Consider the following 18,288-nt stretch of genomic DNA (forward strand, 5'->3'; position numbering starts at 1 on the left):
CTAGCCACAGGATGTACTTATTAGATATGATCCTCCCTAGCCACAGGATGTACTTATTAGATATGATCCTCCCTAGCCACAGGATGTACTTATTAGATATGATCCTTCCTAGCCACAGGATGTACTTATTAGATATGATCCTTCCTAGCCACAGGATGTACTTATTAGATATTATCCTCCCTAGCCACAGGATGTACTTATTAGATATGATCCTTCCTAGCCACAGGATGTACTTATTAGATATGATCCTCCCTAGCCACAGGATGTACTTATTAGATATGATCCTCCCTAGCCACAGGATGTACTTATTAGATATGATCCTCCCTAGCCACAGGATGTACTTATTAGATATGATCCTTCCTAGCCACAGGATGTACTTATTAGATATGATCCTCCCTAGCCACAGGATGTACTTATTAGATATGATCCTTCCTAGCCACAGGATGTACTTATAAGATATGATCCTCCCTAGCCACAGGATGTACTTATTAGATATGATCCTTCCTATTCACAGGATGTACTTATTAGATATGATCCTCCCTATTCACAGGATGTACTTATTAGATATGATCCTCCCTAGCCACAGGATGTACTTATTAGATATGATCCTCCCTAGCCACAGGATGTACTTATTAGATATGATCCTCCCTAGCCACAGGATGTACTTATTAGATATGTTCCTCCCTAGCCACAGGATGTACTTATTAGATATGATCCTCCCTAGCCACAGGATGTACTTATTAGATATGTTCCTCCCTAGCCACAGGATGTACTTATTAGATATGATCCTCCCTAGCCACAGGATGTACTTATTAGATATGATCCTCCCTAGCCACAGGATGTACTTATTAGATATGATCCTCCCTAGCCACATGATGTACTTATTAGATATGATCCATCCTAGCCACAGGATGTACTTATTAGATATGATCCTCCCTAGCCACAGGATGTACTTATTAGATATGATCCTCCCTAGCCACAGGATGTACTTATTAGATATGATCCTCCCTAGCCACAGGATGTACTTATTAGATATGTTCCTTCCTAGCCACAGGATGTACTTATTAGATATTATCCTCCCTAGCCACAGGATGTACTTATTAGATATGATCCTCCCTAGCCACAGGATGTACTTATTAGATATGATCCTCCCTAGCCACAGGATGTACTTATTAGATATGATCCTTCCTAGCCACAGGATGTACTTATTAGATATGATCCTTCCTAGCCACAGGATGTACTTATTAGATATGATCCTTCCTAGCCACAGGATGTACTTATTAGATATGATCCTCCCTAGCCACAGGATGTACTTATTAGATATTATCCTCCCTAGCCACAGGATGTACTTATTAGATATGATCCTTCCTAGCCACAGGATGTACTTATTAGATATGATCCTGCCTAGCCACAGGATGTACTTATTAGATATGATCCTCCCTAGCCACAGGATGTACTTCATAGATATGGTCCTCCCTAGCCACAGGATGTACTTATTAGATATGATCCTCCCTAGCCACAGGATGTACTTATTAGATATGATCCTCCCTAGCCACAGGATGTACTTATTAGATATGATCCTCCCTAGCCACAGGATGTACTTATTAGATATGATCCTCCCTAGCCACAGGATGTACTTATTAGATATGATCCTCCCTAGCCACAGGATGTACTTATTAGATATGATCCTCCCTAGCCACAGGATGTACTTATTAGATATGATCCTCCCTAGCCACAGGATGTACTTATTAGATATGATCCTCCCTAGCCACAGGATGTACTTATTAGATATGATCCTCCCTAGCCACAGGATGTACTTATTAGATATGATCCTTCCTAGCCACAGGATGTACTTATTAGATATGATCCTTCCTAGCCACAGGATGTACTTATTAGATATGATCCTTCCTAGCCACAGGATGTACTTATTAGATATGATCCTCCCTAGCCACAGGATGTACTTATTAGATATTATCCTCCCTAGCCACAGGATGTACTTATTAGATATGATCCTTCCTAGCCACAGGATGTACTTATTAGATATGATCCTGCCTAGCCACAGGATGTACTTATTAGATATGATCCTCCCTAGCCACAGGATGTACTTCATAGATATGGTCCTCCCTAGCCACAGGATGTACTTATTAGATATGATCCTCCCTAGCCACAGGATGTACTTATTAGATATGATCCTCCCTAGCCACAGGATGTACTTATTAGATATGATCCTCCCTAGCCACAGGATGTACTTATTAGATATGATCCTCCCTAGCCACAGGATGTACTTATTAGATATGATCCTCCCTAGCCACAGGATGTACTTATTAGATATGATCCTCTCAATCCATCTCATCCTATTAATGTGACTCCTGCTGGACTGGCCTTCTACTGAGTTACACATCTATGGCTTGATCCCGCACACGCACGCAAACAAAGGCGTCTTCTAACACACACACACACACACACACACACACACACACACAGGCTCAATATCAGCTTTAGGCCCAGGGGGACTGCTCTCCAGTGTTGATATTGGCCATATGGATTTTGGTCAGACAGACTTAGAGAGGTGGTATATCAGTCTGTAACTGTCAATACAGAAATAACAGTTACCAAGGCAACACCAGTGTCAATGTTTTGGCTGTCTGCTCGTTAGAACCATACAAGCTTTTGAGATATTATTCAGAGGGGCTGTAGTTTGTGTGTAGTAGGACGGGCATGAGTAATCTAGTACTACTCTAGTACTCGAACGGATGTCAAAGCTCCATCTTTAAACAAAATCAAATAGGCCTGTAGGCTACAACTATTTGGTGGAATGTTGCTTGTGGCTGCCCGAACGGGCAAGTGAAATTTGGTCTTGAAGACTACGTTAATTTGTTTTGACTCTAGTGTTCCATTTTTAGGCCTAGCCTACATGTGCATTTGCGGGGCACAAACCCCCCCCCAAAAAAAATAATGTGTGGCGGTATTTCAACACCATGCAGTGTTCAATGTGGAATTGTTCATGCATTTGGAAAATTCCAAAGAACAGGCAGAATAAACTAAATCAAACGTCTGTATATCGAAAACAACACATTTTGGTCTTTCAACTCGCCAAATTGAGCCCCATTTCAAATGATCACTCTGTAAATAACTGTTCTAGGCATGAGATGTTTATCACTTTTCACTGGCAACTTTTTTCATTTGGAAAAATATTCTGTCGTGTTATATTACATTTTATTTTTTACTATAAAATAGGTGTGATGACTGTGGGCTCGGGAAATAAGAGTGTCTTTTCTGCTAAATTAACAAAACAAAGCTATGACATTGCACAGCCATAGCTTTTACTAGAATGCTCCACTGCTGAGGTTACTGCCTTTTTGAAGATTGTGTTCCACGACATAATATGGCCAGTTGATATTACGGTTTCAATAAATGTAAACTTAAATGGTACTTGCTTTTTTTTATGGACTGAATATACAGTACCAGTCAAAAGTTTGAATACACCTACTCATTCAAGGGTTTTTCTTTATTTTTATTATTTTCTACATTGTAGAATAATAGTGAAGACATCAAAACTATGAAATAACACATATGGAATCATGTAGTAACCAAAAAAGTGTTAAACAAATCAAAAATATATTTTATATTTAAGATTCTTCAAAGTAGCCACCCTTTGCCTTGATGAAGTGCTCAGTACTTGTTCGCTGCTTTTCCTTCACTCTGCGGTCCAACTCATCCCAAACCATCTCAACTGGGTTGAGGTCGGGTGATTGTGGAGGCCGGGTGATTGTGGAAGCCAGGTCATCTGATGCAGCACTCCATCACTCTCCTTCTTGGTCAAATAGCCCTTACACAGCCTGGAGGTGTGTTGGGTCATTGTCCTGCTGAAAAAGAAATTATAGTCCCACTAAGCGCAAACCAGATGAGATGGCGTATTGCTGCAGAATACTGTGGTAGCCATGCTGGTTAAGTGTGCCTTGAATTCTAAATAACTCACTGACACTGTCACCAGCAAAGCACCATCACACCTCTCCCTCCATGCTTCACAGTGGGAACCACACATGCAGAGGTCATCGATTCACCTACTCTGCGTCTCGCAATGACACGGTGATTGGAAAATTTGGTCTGATGAGTCCACATTTGATACAGCCTGGATTCGAACCAGGTTGTCTGTAGTGGTGCCTCTAGCACTGAGATGCTGTGCCTTAGAAGCTTCATGAGGTAGTGACCTGGGTGTGTGTGGTGTGTGGGGGGGGGGGGTGTATTGTATGGTGTGTGTGTGTGTGTGTGTGTGTGTGTGTGTGTGTGTGTGTGTGTGTGTGTGTGTGTGTGGGGGTGTGTGTGTGGGGGTGTGTGTGTGGGGGTGTGTGTGTGGGGGTGTGTGTGTGGGGGTGGGGGGGGTGGGGGGGTGGGGGTGGGGGTGTGTGGGTGGGGGTGTGTGGGGGTGTGTGGGTGTGTGTGTGGGGGTGTGTGTGTGTGTGGGTGTGTGTGTGGGGGTGTGTGTTGTATGGTGTGGGGGTGTGTGTTGTACGGTGTGGGGGTGTGTGTTGTACGGTGTGGGGGTGTGTGTTGTACGGTGTGGGGGTGTGTGTTGTACGGTGTGGGGGTGTGTGTTGTACGGTGTTGGTGTGTGTGTGTGTGTGAGTGTGTGTGTTGTAGGGTGAGGGTGTGTGTGTTTAGGTATGGTGTGGGTGTGTTTAGGTATTGTATGTGTGTGTGTGTGTGTGTGTGTGTGTGTGTGTGTGTGTGTGTGTGTGTGTGTGTGTGTGTGTTTAGGTATGGTGTGTTTGTGTTGTTGTGTGGTGTTTGTGTGTGTGTGACCTACAGCAGCACCTAGATCTTCTGCACAGATTCTGTCAAACCTGGGCCCTGACACTAAATCTCAGTAAGACAAAAATAATGGTCTTCCAAAAAAGGTCCAGTTGCCAGGACTACAAATTATATCTAGACACCATTGCCCTAGAGCACTCAAAAACTATACATACCCCGGCCTTAACATCAGAGCCACAGACTGACCTGGCTCTCAAGAGAATACAGGCTATGTGCACACTGCTCACAAAATGAGGTTCCTAACCTGCACTTCCTAACCTCCTAACAAATGTATGACCATATCAGAGACATAATGTATTTCCCTCAGATTACACTGATCCACAAAGAATTTGAAAACAAACTACATTTTTATAAACTCTCATATCTACTGGGTGAAACACCACAGTCTGCCATCACAGCAGCAATATTTGTGACCTGTTGCAACAAGAAAAGGGCAACCAGTGAAGAACAAACACCATTGTAAATACAACCCATATTTATGTTTATTTATTTTCCCTTTTGTACTTTAACTATTTGCACATAATGTGACATTTGAAATGTCTTTTATTCTTTTGGAACTTTAAACTTTTTTATTGTTTATTTCACTTTTGTTTATCATCTACTTCACTTGCTTTGGCAAGGTTAGCATATGTTTCCCATGTCAATAAAGCCCTTGAGTTATAATGTTGTAACATGATCTGAAACCAGTCAAGCATGTAAACCCCATGAGCAGAACTATTAACTAGAATTACTAAGCTTTTCACTGTCATGCACAAAATCAACCATTATTCAGATGGACACCGTAATAAACCAGATTAGTGACACTAATATAAAAAACAGATGAAACAGTGCCAGCATGTCTATGGCCCACTATGTGTAGACTAAACTGCACAGATCTCCTAACCCTCTATGCCCATTGCTGCTAAAGGCTGGCAAACTGCTTATCCATCTGGCTGTACAAGCGGGCACCCTCTACCCAGAGCTTTGAGGGCAGCTGTGCTTCCTGTTGGATGGCACCAGGTAACTCCTCCTAAACCTGGGTAGAAATCCTGGCTCAGTTATAGCAGGCTTTACTACCGGTCTGTCTCTATAGGGCTGTCCAAAGCTTCACACACACGCACCTACGTGCATGCCCACTGGCCCACCTACACACACGTATGCGTGCACGTGCGCTCGAACAATCACGCACAACGATGCCACCGCTCTGTCTCATGATCTACACAGTAACATATTCCAATAGATAATGCCCAGTCAGTGTTTCTGTGATCTAGATGTGTCAGTGTGGATGTGGATTGACTAGAAGTAGGTCAAATCAGCCAGTTAGGAAATCGAGGTGAGGACAGAAGTGATTGCTGCCTAACATCTCTGCCCCCTCTCTGCTGATTACAACACTTTATATTCCTGATGAGCTGAGAGTCTGTCTGCAGCGAGATGCAGTTTAGATCAGAAATCACATGAAGAGCAATCTGAGCTCAATCAGCAAGGTCAGTGCTGTCTGCAGCTTGAGTTGAATTGTACAGTGCAGAACACACAGTATCCCTCTCTCTCGCTCTCTCTCCCCCCTCCAACAGGGAGTGTCTCTGACAATCTTCCTGGTTTGCTGGTTGCATGATTTGAGCCAGCTTGAAAACCCAGCAAGGTCAGCTTTACATTGACTCCTGTATCTGTGGTTTATGACCAGCAGGGTTGCCAGGAGCCTATGCTTGTTTCAGATCAGTGTTTCTCAACTTATTCCTAGTTGAGATGACAGTGGTGGTGTCTTGCCTCTCCTTCTCTGCAGTGTTCTCATCAGTATGGGAGAGAGAGGCACTCCTCTCACCTTTTCACAGCCTACAGTAGCAGCCACAGTCTGTTAACCTGCCTGCCTGTTGACTATCACCGCATCTCTGCACACTAACCTATTCCAAGCTTATATGCCTAAACCCAGTAGACACTAACCGGCTGCCATTTTTCCTCTATTTACAGCAAGAGATGGAGAGTCTGCCAATACGACCAGCTCCCTCACTCAATGACTAGCCACTACACTCATCTAGATTTAAATCCTCTAGCAGTCCAGAGCTTTCATTGAACTATTGAGCCATGTGTGATCACTGGCATATCTGATTGTGTTTGCATTTAAACATGTTTCAAACGGTACACCATGGAACAAGGGATAGACTTGAGAGAGAGATTAGTGGTAGAAGCGATGGCTGATTATAATTAGCCTCAGCAGAAGGGGATTTGTGCTTAAACGGCTGCCCTCTCTTTCTACCCCTCCTCTTCTCTCCTCCTCTCCCTCTGTTCTTCCTCCCCCTCTCTCTCTTTCTCTCTCCTCTTAAGTGTTTATGCTTCACTCTAGCTCGGTCGTGATGAGGAGTGTGTGTGTGTGTGTGTTCAGTGCCGGGCACACTGCACTTTCTGAAATCAGTCTTGGCTGAGGCATGGTGACAGACAGGGACTTAGCTCTGCGGCTCGGCTTGGATTGAACTGGACTCCTGTTTCTAACTTATCTGTACACTTGTGTGTGCACTCTACACTATGCATCCACACCTCTACACACAGCCTGCATGTGAGTGTGTGCTGAATCACTCCTCTGAGTGATAGTACATTGCAACTGATCCGGACCAGAACCAGTCACTTACCTCTTGGAGTGTGTACCGGAGCGGTCTGCCTGGGTCCGGGTCGGGTACCTCTGGATGTGTGGGAGCAGCGCGGTCCCTCATGTCTGTCCATGAGTTTCTGCGGGAGGGGGCAGGTGAGGTGCCCTCCCGGATCATGAACAGACTGAGTCAGATGATCCAGAGCCTGGACATCTCTGGACTGGCCTCCCCATTCACCCCCGAAGCCAGCCGAAGGAACTCCTGGAGGGACTGGAACGGTAGGAGAGAATGTGTTGTGTGGGATGGAGGGGAAGGAATGTGGGGTGAGGTTAAGGGGGGGTCCTTTCCTCTAGGGATGAGGTTCTGGAAGGATTTCTTTAGGGCAGTGAGCCCAGATCATCACACACAAGGTTTCCTGTGGGCTTTTCTGCTCCATACTGGGGGGTGTACACTCGCTCGTGCAGGCATAGAGTGCAAACCCAAAAGTCATTCTGGGACCCATTTTAAAGGTATAAAAAAAGGCAGCCAAGCAGTAGTCTCATCAGATGGACAGTACACAGTAGTCTCATCAGATGGACAATACACAGTAGTCTCATCAGATGGACAATACACAGTAGTCTCATCAGATGGACAATACACAGTAGTCTCATCAGATGGACAATACACAGTAGTCTCATCAGATGGACAATACACAGTAGTCTCATCAGATGGACAATACACAGTAGTCTCATCAGATGGACAATACACAGTAGTCTCATCAGATGGACAATACACAGTAGTCTCATTAGTTTGACAATACACAGTAGTCTCATCAGATGGACAATACACAGTAGTCTCATTAGTTTGACAATACACAGTAGTCTCATCAGATGGACAATACACAGTAGTCTCATCAGATGGACAATACACAGTAGTCTCATCAGATGGACAATACACAGTAGTCTCATCAGATGGACAATACACAGTAGTCTCATCAGATGGACAATACACAGTAGTCTCATCAGATGGACAATACACAGTAGTCTCATCAGATGGACAATACACAGTAGTCTCATTAGTTGGACAATACACAGTAGTCTCATTAGTTGGACAATACACAGTAGTCTCATCAGATGGACAATACACAGTAGTCTCATCAGATGGACAGTACACAGTAGTTTAATAAAGTGCATGCTGTAGCGTTAGCAATAGCATCAGTAGAGTACCTCCAGAGTCTGGTCTTCAGACAGGGGGAGACATGCTGAGGAAGCCCAGGAGGAGCTCTCTGAGGTGGTGTAGCAGCAGTGTGGAAAAGCTACCCCTGGTGCCACTGAGATCGCATGAGTCAATCATTGGTTCAGCTCTGGGCTTAGGTGTGTGTGTGTGTGTGTGTGTGTGTGTGTGTGTGTGTGTGTGTGTGTGTGTGTGTGTGTGTGTGAGAGAGAGAGAGTCTACAGTGCGAAGCTACACTGCATGTATAACCTTGCCTTGCTGTAATGTATTCAGCCTTGCTCCATGACTCTTGTTTATGTGTGCCAGTCTATTTCTCCATGAAGGTCTTGCAGACATTTAGCCCTGAGTGACTGAGTCTGGATCTCACTAAATGTCACTGTTCATTGCAACCTCTTGCTCTGCCAAGTACTCAACGTTATGGGCTGTATGAAATGGAAGGGGCTGATGTATGGCTAGTGTGTACTGTACTTTATTGTATGTCTCCTATCTCTTCTAAAGAATCTTCACCTCCCAGCAGCTCTGTTAAACCCATTATCTGGGAGTGAAAACCAGACCTTATGTTTACCCCCTGAAATGGCCCCCTGGGTTTCTGAGCACTATGTTACAGAGTAAAGGGACAAATACAGTTGTCACCTCGCTTTCCTTCCAAGGTTCATCAACAGAGTAAGACTTTGCCCATAATGAGTCTCTCTCTCTCTTTATAGCTGACTGAAGGTTGTCAAATGTCAGGCTTTTCTACATAAGTATTGACAGGTATCTGTTGCAACCTCACTCCACACACAAACTGTACTGATTTGTCTATTTGTATCCATCATTAAATACTTTCTGTATCACTCTTTATTGAATAGTGCTGCATAAGTGTGGTATTCTCTCTCTCATTTTCTCCCTCCCTCTTCACCCTTCATTATTCACTCTTCATTATTCATTACTTCATTCCAAAGCTTAAATACCTCCGTAGTCCACTGTACTCCTCTTTCCTCTTCTCTCCTCTCTCTCTCTCTCCTCAGAAAGTGGGAGCATTTGAGCAGTATAACTCTTGTGGCATACATGTCTCTGGCTTTATGCCCGACACACTAATAACCTTAACCCCCCTCAGGTCAGCGAAAGCAAACACACGTGTCTCACATACAAACATTCATATGGTTGTATAGGTTCAGCTCTGGGCTTAGCTGTGACCTAACTGTTTTACTGCTACAGCACCTGTATATAGGGCCAGATAATAGTCTGATAATTAAAATAAAATGGGTAAGAATGGCCTAATTTGTGGTAGAATGGCATCATTCCACATGCCATCTATCAATAGGGTCAGAATGACTATACTTAGTCAGAACTGTCTCTGTCATTGAGAGGTCCATTAAGAATCAGGCCTTTCAGTGGTTTTGTAAGAATAAAGTCTTTGAGTGAGATAGTGGAGATAGTTAGTTAGTTAGAATAGACTCTTTCTTTGAATGGTACTGTTAGAATGCAGTGTGTGAATGGTTAAATGGTGAATGGTGCTGTTAGAATGCAGTGTGAATGGTTAAATGGTGAATGGTGCTGTTAGATTGCAGTGTGTGAATGGTTGAATGGTGCTGTTAGAATGCAGTGTGTGAATGGTTGAATGGTGCTGTTAGATTGCGGTGTGTGAATGGTTAAATGGTTAATGGTGCTGTTAGAATGCAGTGTGTGAATGGTGAATGGTGCTGTTAGAATGCAGTGTGTGAATGGTTGAATGGTTAATGGTGCTGTTAGAATGCAGTGTGTGAATGGTTGAATGGTTAATGGTGCTGTTAGAATGCAGTGTGTGAATGGTTGAATGGTGAATGGTGCTGTTAGAATGCAGTGTGTGAATGGTTGAATGGTGCTGTTAGATTGCGGTGTGTGTGAATGGTTAAATGGTGAAGGGTACTGTTAGAATGCAGTGTGTGAATGGTTAAATGGTGAATGGTGCTGTTAGAATGCAGTGTGTGAATGGTTGAATGGTGCTGTTACATTTACATTTACATTTAAGTCATTTAGCAGACGCTCTTATCCAGAGGGACTTACATTGCGGTGTGTGCGAATGGTTAAATGGTGAAGGGTACTGTTAGAATGCAGTGTGTGAATGGTTAAATGGTGAATGGTGCTGTTAGAATGCAGTGTGATAAATGGCGAATGGTGCTGTTAGATTGCAGTGTGTGAATGGTTAAATGGTGAAGGGTACTGTTAGAATGCAGTGTGTGAATGGTTAAATGGTGAATGGTGCTGTTAGAATGCAGTGTGAGAAATGGTGAATGGTGCTGTTAGATTGCAGTGTGTGAATGGTTAAATGGTGAATGGTGCTGTTAGATTGCAGTGTGTGAATGGTGAATGGTGCTGTTAGAATGCCGTGTGTGAATGGTTAAATGGTGAATGGTGCTATTAGATTGCAGTGTGTGAATGGTTAAATGGTGAATGGTGCTGTTAGAATGCAGTGTGTGAATGGTTAAATGGTGAATGGTGCTGTTAGATTGCAGTGTGTGAATGGTGAATGGTGCTGTTAGAATGCCGTGTGTGAATGGTTAAATGGTGAATGGTGCTATTAGATTGCAGTGTGTGAATGGTTAAATGGTGAAGGGTGCTGTTAGAATGCAGTGTGTGTGAATGGTTAAATGGTGAATGGTGCTGTTAGATTGCAGTGTGTGAATGGTTAATTGGTGAATTGTGCTGTTAGATTGCAGTGTGTGAATGGTTAAATGGTGAATGGTGCTGTTAGATTGCAGTGTGTGTGAATGGTTAAATGGTGAAGGGTACTGTTAGAATGCAGTGTGTGAATAGTTAAATGGTGAATGGTACTGTTAGAATGCAGTGTGAGAAATGGTGAATGGTGCTGTTAGATTGCAGTGTGTGAATGGTTAAATGGTGAATGGTGCTGTTAGAATGCAGTGTGTGAATTGTTAAATGGCGAATGGTGCTGTTAGATTGCAGTGTGTGAATGGTGAATGGTGCTGTTAGAATGCCGTGTGTGAATGGTTAAATGGTGAATGGTGCTGTTAGATTGCAGTGTGTGAATGGTTAAATGGTGAATGGTATTGTTAGAATGCAGTGTTTGAGTGGTTAAATGGTGAATGGTGCTGTTAGAATGCAGTGTGTGAATGGTTAAATGGTGAATGCTGCTGTTAGATTGCAGTGTGTGAATGGTTAAATGGTGAATGGTGCTGTTAGAATGCAGTATGGTGAATGGTGCTGTTAGATTGCAGTGTGTGAATGGTTAATTGGTGAATGGCGATGTTAGATTGCAGTGTGTGAATGGTTAAATGGTGAATGGTGCTGTTAGATTGCAGTGTGTGAATGGTTAAATGGTGAATGGTGCTGTTAGAATGCAGTGTGTGAATGGTTAAATGGTTAATGGTGCTGTTAGAATGCAGTGTGTGAATGGTTGAATGGTGCTGTTAGATTGCGGTGTGTGTGAATGGTTAAATGGTGAAGGGTACTGTTAGAATGCAGTGTGTGAATGGTTAAATGGTCAATGGTGCTGTTAGAATGCAGTGTGAGAAATGGTGAATGGTGCTGTTAGATTGCAGTGTGTGAATGGTTAAATGGTGAATGGTGCTGTTAGAATGCAGTGTGTGAATGGTTAAATGGTGAATGGTGCTATTAGATTGCAGTGTGTGAATGGTTAAATGGTGAATGGTACTGTTAGAATGCAGTGTGTGAATGGTTAAATGGTGACTGGTGCTGTTAGAATGCAGTGTGTGAATGGTTAAATGGTTAATGGTGCTGTTAAAATGCAGTGTGTGAATGTTTAAATGGCGAATGGTGCTGTTAGATTGCAGTGTGAGAAATGTTAAATGGTGAATGGTGCTGTTAGATTGCAGTGTGTGAATGGTTAAATGGTGAATGGTGCTATTAGATTGCAGTGTGTGAATGGTTAAATGGTGAATGGTACTGTTAGAATGCAGTGTGTGAATGGTTAAATGGTGACTGGTGCTGTTAGAATGCAGTGTGTGAATGGTTAAATGGTTAATGGTGCTGTTAAAATGCAGTGTGTGAATGTTTAAATGGCGAATGGTGCTGTTAGATTGCAGTGTGAGAAATGTTAAATGGTGAATGGTGCTGTTAGATTGCAGTGTGTGAATGGTTAAATGGTGAATGGTCCTGTTAAAATGCAGTGTGTGTGAATAGTCAAATGGTGAATGGTGCTGTTAAATTGCAGTGTGTGAATGGTTAAATGGTGAATGGTGCTGTTAGAATGCAGTGTGTGAATGGTTAAATGGTTAATGGTGCTGTTAAAATGCAGTGTGTGAATGTTTAAATGGTGAATGGTGCTGTTAGATTGCAGTGTGAGAAATGTTAAATGGTGAATGGTGCTGTTAGATTGCAGTGTGTGAATGGTTAAATGGTGAATGGTCCTGTTAAAATGCAGTGTGTGTGAATGGTCAAATGGTGAATGGTGCTGTTAAATTGCAGTGTGTGAATGGTTAAATGGTGAATGGTGCTGTTAGAATGCAGTGTGTGAATGGTTAAATGGTGAATGGTGCTGTTAGAATGTAGTGTGTGAATGGTTAAATGGTGAATGGTGCTGTTAGATTGCAGTGTGAGAAATGTTAAATGGTGAATGGTGCTGTTAGATTGCAGTGTGTGAATGGTTAAATGGTGAATGGTCCTGTTAAAATGCAGTGTGTGTGAATGGTCAAATGGTGAATGGTGCTGTTAAATTGCAGTGTGTGAATGGTTAAATGGTGAATGGTGCTGTTAGAATGCAGTGTGTGAATGGTTAAATGGTGAATGGTGCTGTTAGAATGTAGTGTGTGAATGGTAAAATGGTGAATGGTGCTGTTAGATTGCAGTGTGAGAAATGTTAAATGGTGAATGGTGCTGTTAGATTGCAGTGTGTGAATGGTTAAATGGTGAATGGTCCTGTTAAAATGCAGTGTGTGTGAATGGTCAAATGGTGAATGGTGCTGTTAAATTGCAGTGTGTGAATGGTTAAATGGTGAATGGTGCTGTTAGAATGCAGTGTGTGAATGGTTAAATGGTGAATGGTGCTGTTAGAATGTAGTGTGTGAATGGTTAAATGGTGAATGGTGCTGTTAGAATGCAATGTGTGAATAGTTAAATGGGACTAGGGTATTTGAATAAAGCTGGTCAGAATAGAGTCTTTGTCCTGCTGGTCCTGATTAGCTGAGATAAGGTAGGACAGGACGGTAGGTAGGACAGGAGGAGAGGCCATGCTCTGTTAGTGCAGGTAAATGAGGACATAGAAATGAGCCCTGGGCCTTTATTCACAAAGTCTCAGAGTAGGAGTTCTGTTCTAGGATCAATTTGGCATTTCAGACCATAATGAATAAGATAATGGGACCTGTTATTAGATCCTAGCACTCCTACTCGGAGATACTTTGTAAATACAAGCCCAGAGCTGTGATCCCTGTGTACCTGCGCTGACTTGGGTAGGGGGACTAGTATACACATGTCCAGGTATGAGTGTTTCAGGCATATAACTACAATTACAAATACTATGTCTGGTTTCAGATGCAGAGGCAGACCCAGTTTAGCTCATGTAACAGATGACATGAAATGTCATATCCTGAGGTAAACACACATGAGTTACATGGGCAGGAATAGGAGAAAATGGTAATGAGCAGGGAGGGTCAGCTTTTGTCCTGTAGTGTAGTAGTTAGAGGAGGTAACCTGAGGTGGGAAGAGGAAGTCAGGGCAGGGTAATGCCTGAGTGACATGCTGCAGGCTATAAATCACCGACAGCCTGAGAGCGAAGAGGGAGGGAGTGTGGGAATGAGAGCAGGAGGGCAGAGGTAAAGAGGTAGGGCGGAGGTAGAGAGAGTGAGGGAGCGACACAGAGGGAATGCAGCAGTCGTACCTGAACTGAGCTGCATGGAACTGGACCTAAAGGAGCGGAGACAGGGATTCTTGGAAGAGGGGAAGGGGAGGGGGGGGACTACAGGAGAGGAGGGGAGAGAGGTGTCAGAACTAGGAGGAGGAAGAGGAGGAAGGGTGTGAGGTAGAGTTGGACTCAGGACTGTGTGTAGAGGGGGAGTTGAGCGGAGTATAGGACAGATGGGGCTAGACTCAGGGGAACGAATAGAGGGACAGCAGGAGGATCATTGGCTTAACATGGAGGGACAGCTAGAGTGTTTACCTGGACGTCAGGGAGAGTTAGAGTTAGGTTTGGACTCAAGGTTGACAGGGGAGAGAGTGGAGGAATCACACATGAAGGAATTATCAGATGTATATTCATGGGAAAAGATGAAGAGAGGGACGGAGATAGATAAAAGGATAGAGGTAGAGGGGGAGAGGGTGGAATCTCACATATGGATGGAGGGAGAGACTGAGAACAGAAGTATGGAGGAAGAGTTGAAGTTGTGTTTAAGGCCAGTGGAGGAGAAAAGAGGGATGTCTGTTCGTATTTCTCTGGAGGAGGTGGAGAGATACTACCGTTTCTCCCGTTGCTGCTACTGGTTACAAAGTGAGTGTTAGAGCATTGCTCTCTCTCTCTTGCTCTCTCGCTCTCTTTCTCTCTCCCCATCTGTCTTACTTACCATTTCTCTTTCCCTATCTATCTTTCTCATCAACTAAATCTCTCCCTATCTGTCTCGATCCCTCTCTATTTCTGTATTTTATGCGAGGGTTCTATTTTCTCTCCCCCATTTAATGTGAATCCCTCTCTACAGACTGTATTGTTGGTCTGTATTGTAGATGATAATGAAATGGTCGGTTGTATTTTCTGTCCACTGTGGCTATGGAAATCCACTGTTGACATTCAACATTTCCTTTACTATTATCTCAAATTTTTCAATGGGCTGCATTTAAAAGCAAGTTAAAGTTTTAAAGAAATATATATAATTATTTTGGTGCAAACGAATACTCTGAGTCATATATATATATATATATATATATATATATATATATATATATATATATATATATATATATATATATATATAGTTGAAGTCGGAAGTTTACATACACTTTGGTTGGAGTCATTAAAACTAGTTTTTTAACCACTCCACAAATTTCTTGTTAACAAACTATAGTTTTGGCAAGTCGGTTAGGACATCTACTTTGTGCATGACACAAGTAATTCTTCCAACCATTGTTTACAGACAGATTATTTAACTTATAATTCACTGTATCACAATTCCAGTGGGTCAGAAGTTTACATACACTAAGTTGACTGTGCCTTTAAACAGCTTGGAAATTTCCAGAAAGTGATGTCATGGCTTTAGAAGCTTCTGATAGGCTAATTGACATCATTTGAGTCAATTGGAGGTGTACCTGTGGATGTATTTCAAGGCCTACCTTCAAACTCATTGCCTCTTTGCTTGACATCATGGGAAAATCAAAAGAAATCAGCCAAGACCTCCACAAGTCTGGTTCATCCTTGGGAGCAATTTCCAAATGCCCTATGGTACCATGTACTCTGTACAAACAATAGTACGCAAGTATAAACACCATGGGACCACGCAGCCGTCATACCGCTCAGGAAGGAGACACTTCTGTCTCCTAGAGATGAACGTACTTTGGTGCGAAAAGTGCAAATCAATCCCAGAACAACAGCAAAGGACCTTGTGAAGATGCTGGAGGAAACAGGTACAAAAGTATCTATATCCACAGTAAAACAAGTCCTGTATCGACATAACCTGAGAGGCCGCTCAAAAAGGAAGTAGCCACTGCTCCAAAACCACCATAAAAAAGCCAGACTACGGTTTGCAACTGCACATGGGGACAAAGATCGTACTTTTTGGAGAAATGTCCTCTGGTCTGATGAAACAAAAATAGAACTGTTTGGCCATAATGACCATCATTACGTTTGGAGGAAAAAGGGGGATGCTTGCAAGTCGAAGAACACCATCCCAACGGTGAAGCACGGGGGTGGCAGCATCATGTTGTGGGGGTGCTTTGCTGCAGGAGGAACTGGTGCACTTCACAAAATAGATGGCATCATGAGAAGGAAAATTATGTGGATATATTGAAGCAACATCTCAAGACATTATTCAGGAAGTTACAGCTTGGGTCTTCCAAATGGACAATGACCCAAGCATACTTCCAAAGGTGTGGCAAAATAGCTTATTAAGGACAACAAAATCAAGGTATTGGAGTGGCCATCACAAAGCCCTGACCTCAATCCCATAGAAATTTTGTGGGCAGAACTGAAAAAGCTACAAACCTGACTCAGTTACACCAGCTCTGTTAGGAAGAATGGGCCAAAATTCACCCAACGTATTGTGGGTAGCTTGTGGAAGGCTACCTGCAACGTTTGACCCAAGTTAAACAATTTAAAAGCAATGCTACCAAATACTAATTGAGTGTATGTTAACTTCTGACCCACTGGGAATGTGATGAAAGAAATAAAAGCTGAAATAAATCATTCTCTCTACTATTACTCTGACATTTCACATTCTTAAAATAAAGTGGTTATCCTAACTGACCTAAGACAGGGAATTTTTACTAGGATTGAATTGTGAAAAACTGTATTTGGCTAAGGTGTATGTAAATTTCCGACTTCAACTGTACCCCATTCCGAATAGGATGCATAGCTTTTGACCAGAGCCCTATAAGGGGTCAAAAGTGGTGCACTATATGGGTGATAGTGTGTGAGAATACGATTTTGAGACGTAGCCATGGTGCTGTAAAATATCTACACGAGGAAGTCAAAGAAAAAGGAACAGGATCAAGAGAACTGAATATGAATCAGTTTGACTATACAGAAGAGGAACCAGATGCTGTGAAGCAATGGGTTAATTTAAAACTGTGTTGGATGAGCTTCTCTATAGAATCTTTGTCATCATATAGTGAGTTAGCATGGCTGCTCAGGGATTAATAGGATTATATCTTTGGTGTTGGACTGGCAAAGATAAATGTTTTAGAGCTTTAAATTGAGTTCACATGTTTTATGGCTCTCTGCTTGGTGGATGACCCCATAAGGACTGTATTTCACATCTGGTGTTTACCCAAGGTACTGGTATTTACTCTAGGTAATGAGTTTTTGGTGATGGTGTACAGTAAAATAAGGTTAAAGACTAACAGAAACATGTATTTCACTCTCAAACACATCTACAGGTACAAGACTATGCAGTGCATTCGGAAAGTATTCAGACCTCTTGACTTTTTCCTTTAAAAAAAAAAGTTACAGCCTTATTCTAAAATCTTTTATTTTTTATCGTCATTCTATACACAATACCTCATAATGACATAGCGGGGGGGGGAAAACATTTTGGGAAATTATTACAAATAAAAAACGGATGCCTTATTTACGTAAGTATTCAGACCCTTTGCTATGAGACTAGACAATTAGCTCCGGTGCATCCTGTTTCCATTGATTATCCTTGATGTTTTTACAACTTGATTGGAGTCCACCGTTGGTAAATTAAATTGATTGGACATGATTTGGAAAGGCACACACCTGTCTATATGAGGTCCCACAGTTGACAGTGGATGTCAGAACAAAAACCATGCCATGAGGTCAAAGGAATTGTCCGTAGAGCTCCGAGACAGGATTGTGTCAAGGCACAGATCTGGGGAAGGGTAATTTCTGCAGCATTGAAGGTCCCCAAGAACGCGTGGGCTTCCATCATTCTTAAATGGAAGAAGTTTGGAACCACCAAGACCCTTCCTAGTGCTGGACGCCCGGCCAAACTGAGCAATCAGGGTAGAAGGGCCTTGGTCAGGGAGGTGACCAAAAACCTGATGGTCACTCTGACAGAGCTCCAGAGTTCCTTCGTGGAGATGGGAGAACTTTGCAGAATGACAA

General features: G+C 42.7%; 1 protein-coding gene across 2 annotated transcripts in view; it reads left to right on the forward strand.

Moving 5' to 3' along the window:
• The window catches only part of LOC139538647 (guanine nucleotide exchange factor DBS-like), a 63,129-nt gene that overhangs the window by 4,489 nt on the left and 40,352 nt on the right, over nt 1-18,288 (forward strand). The window contains exon 1 of one of the 2 annotated variants that reach the window (XM_071340942.1): nt 14,496-15,003. The exons of the other annotated variant lie outside the window; for it this stretch is intronic. Coding sequence (XP_071197043.1) covers nt 14,595-15,003 — 409 coding nt within the window. The 5' untranslated portion in view covers nt 14,496-14,594. Of the gene's footprint in view, nt 1-14,495; nt 15,004-18,288 lie in introns of those variants that run through there. 2 annotated transcript variants of the gene reach the window in all.

The sequence above is a fragment of the Salvelinus alpinus genome, chromosome 14 (assembly GCF_045679555.1).
Source record: "Salvelinus alpinus chromosome 14, SLU_Salpinus.1, whole genome shotgun sequence".
In the NCBI taxonomy this organism is placed as follows: domain Eukaryota; kingdom Metazoa; phylum Chordata; class Actinopteri; order Salmoniformes; family Salmonidae; genus Salvelinus; species Salvelinus alpinus.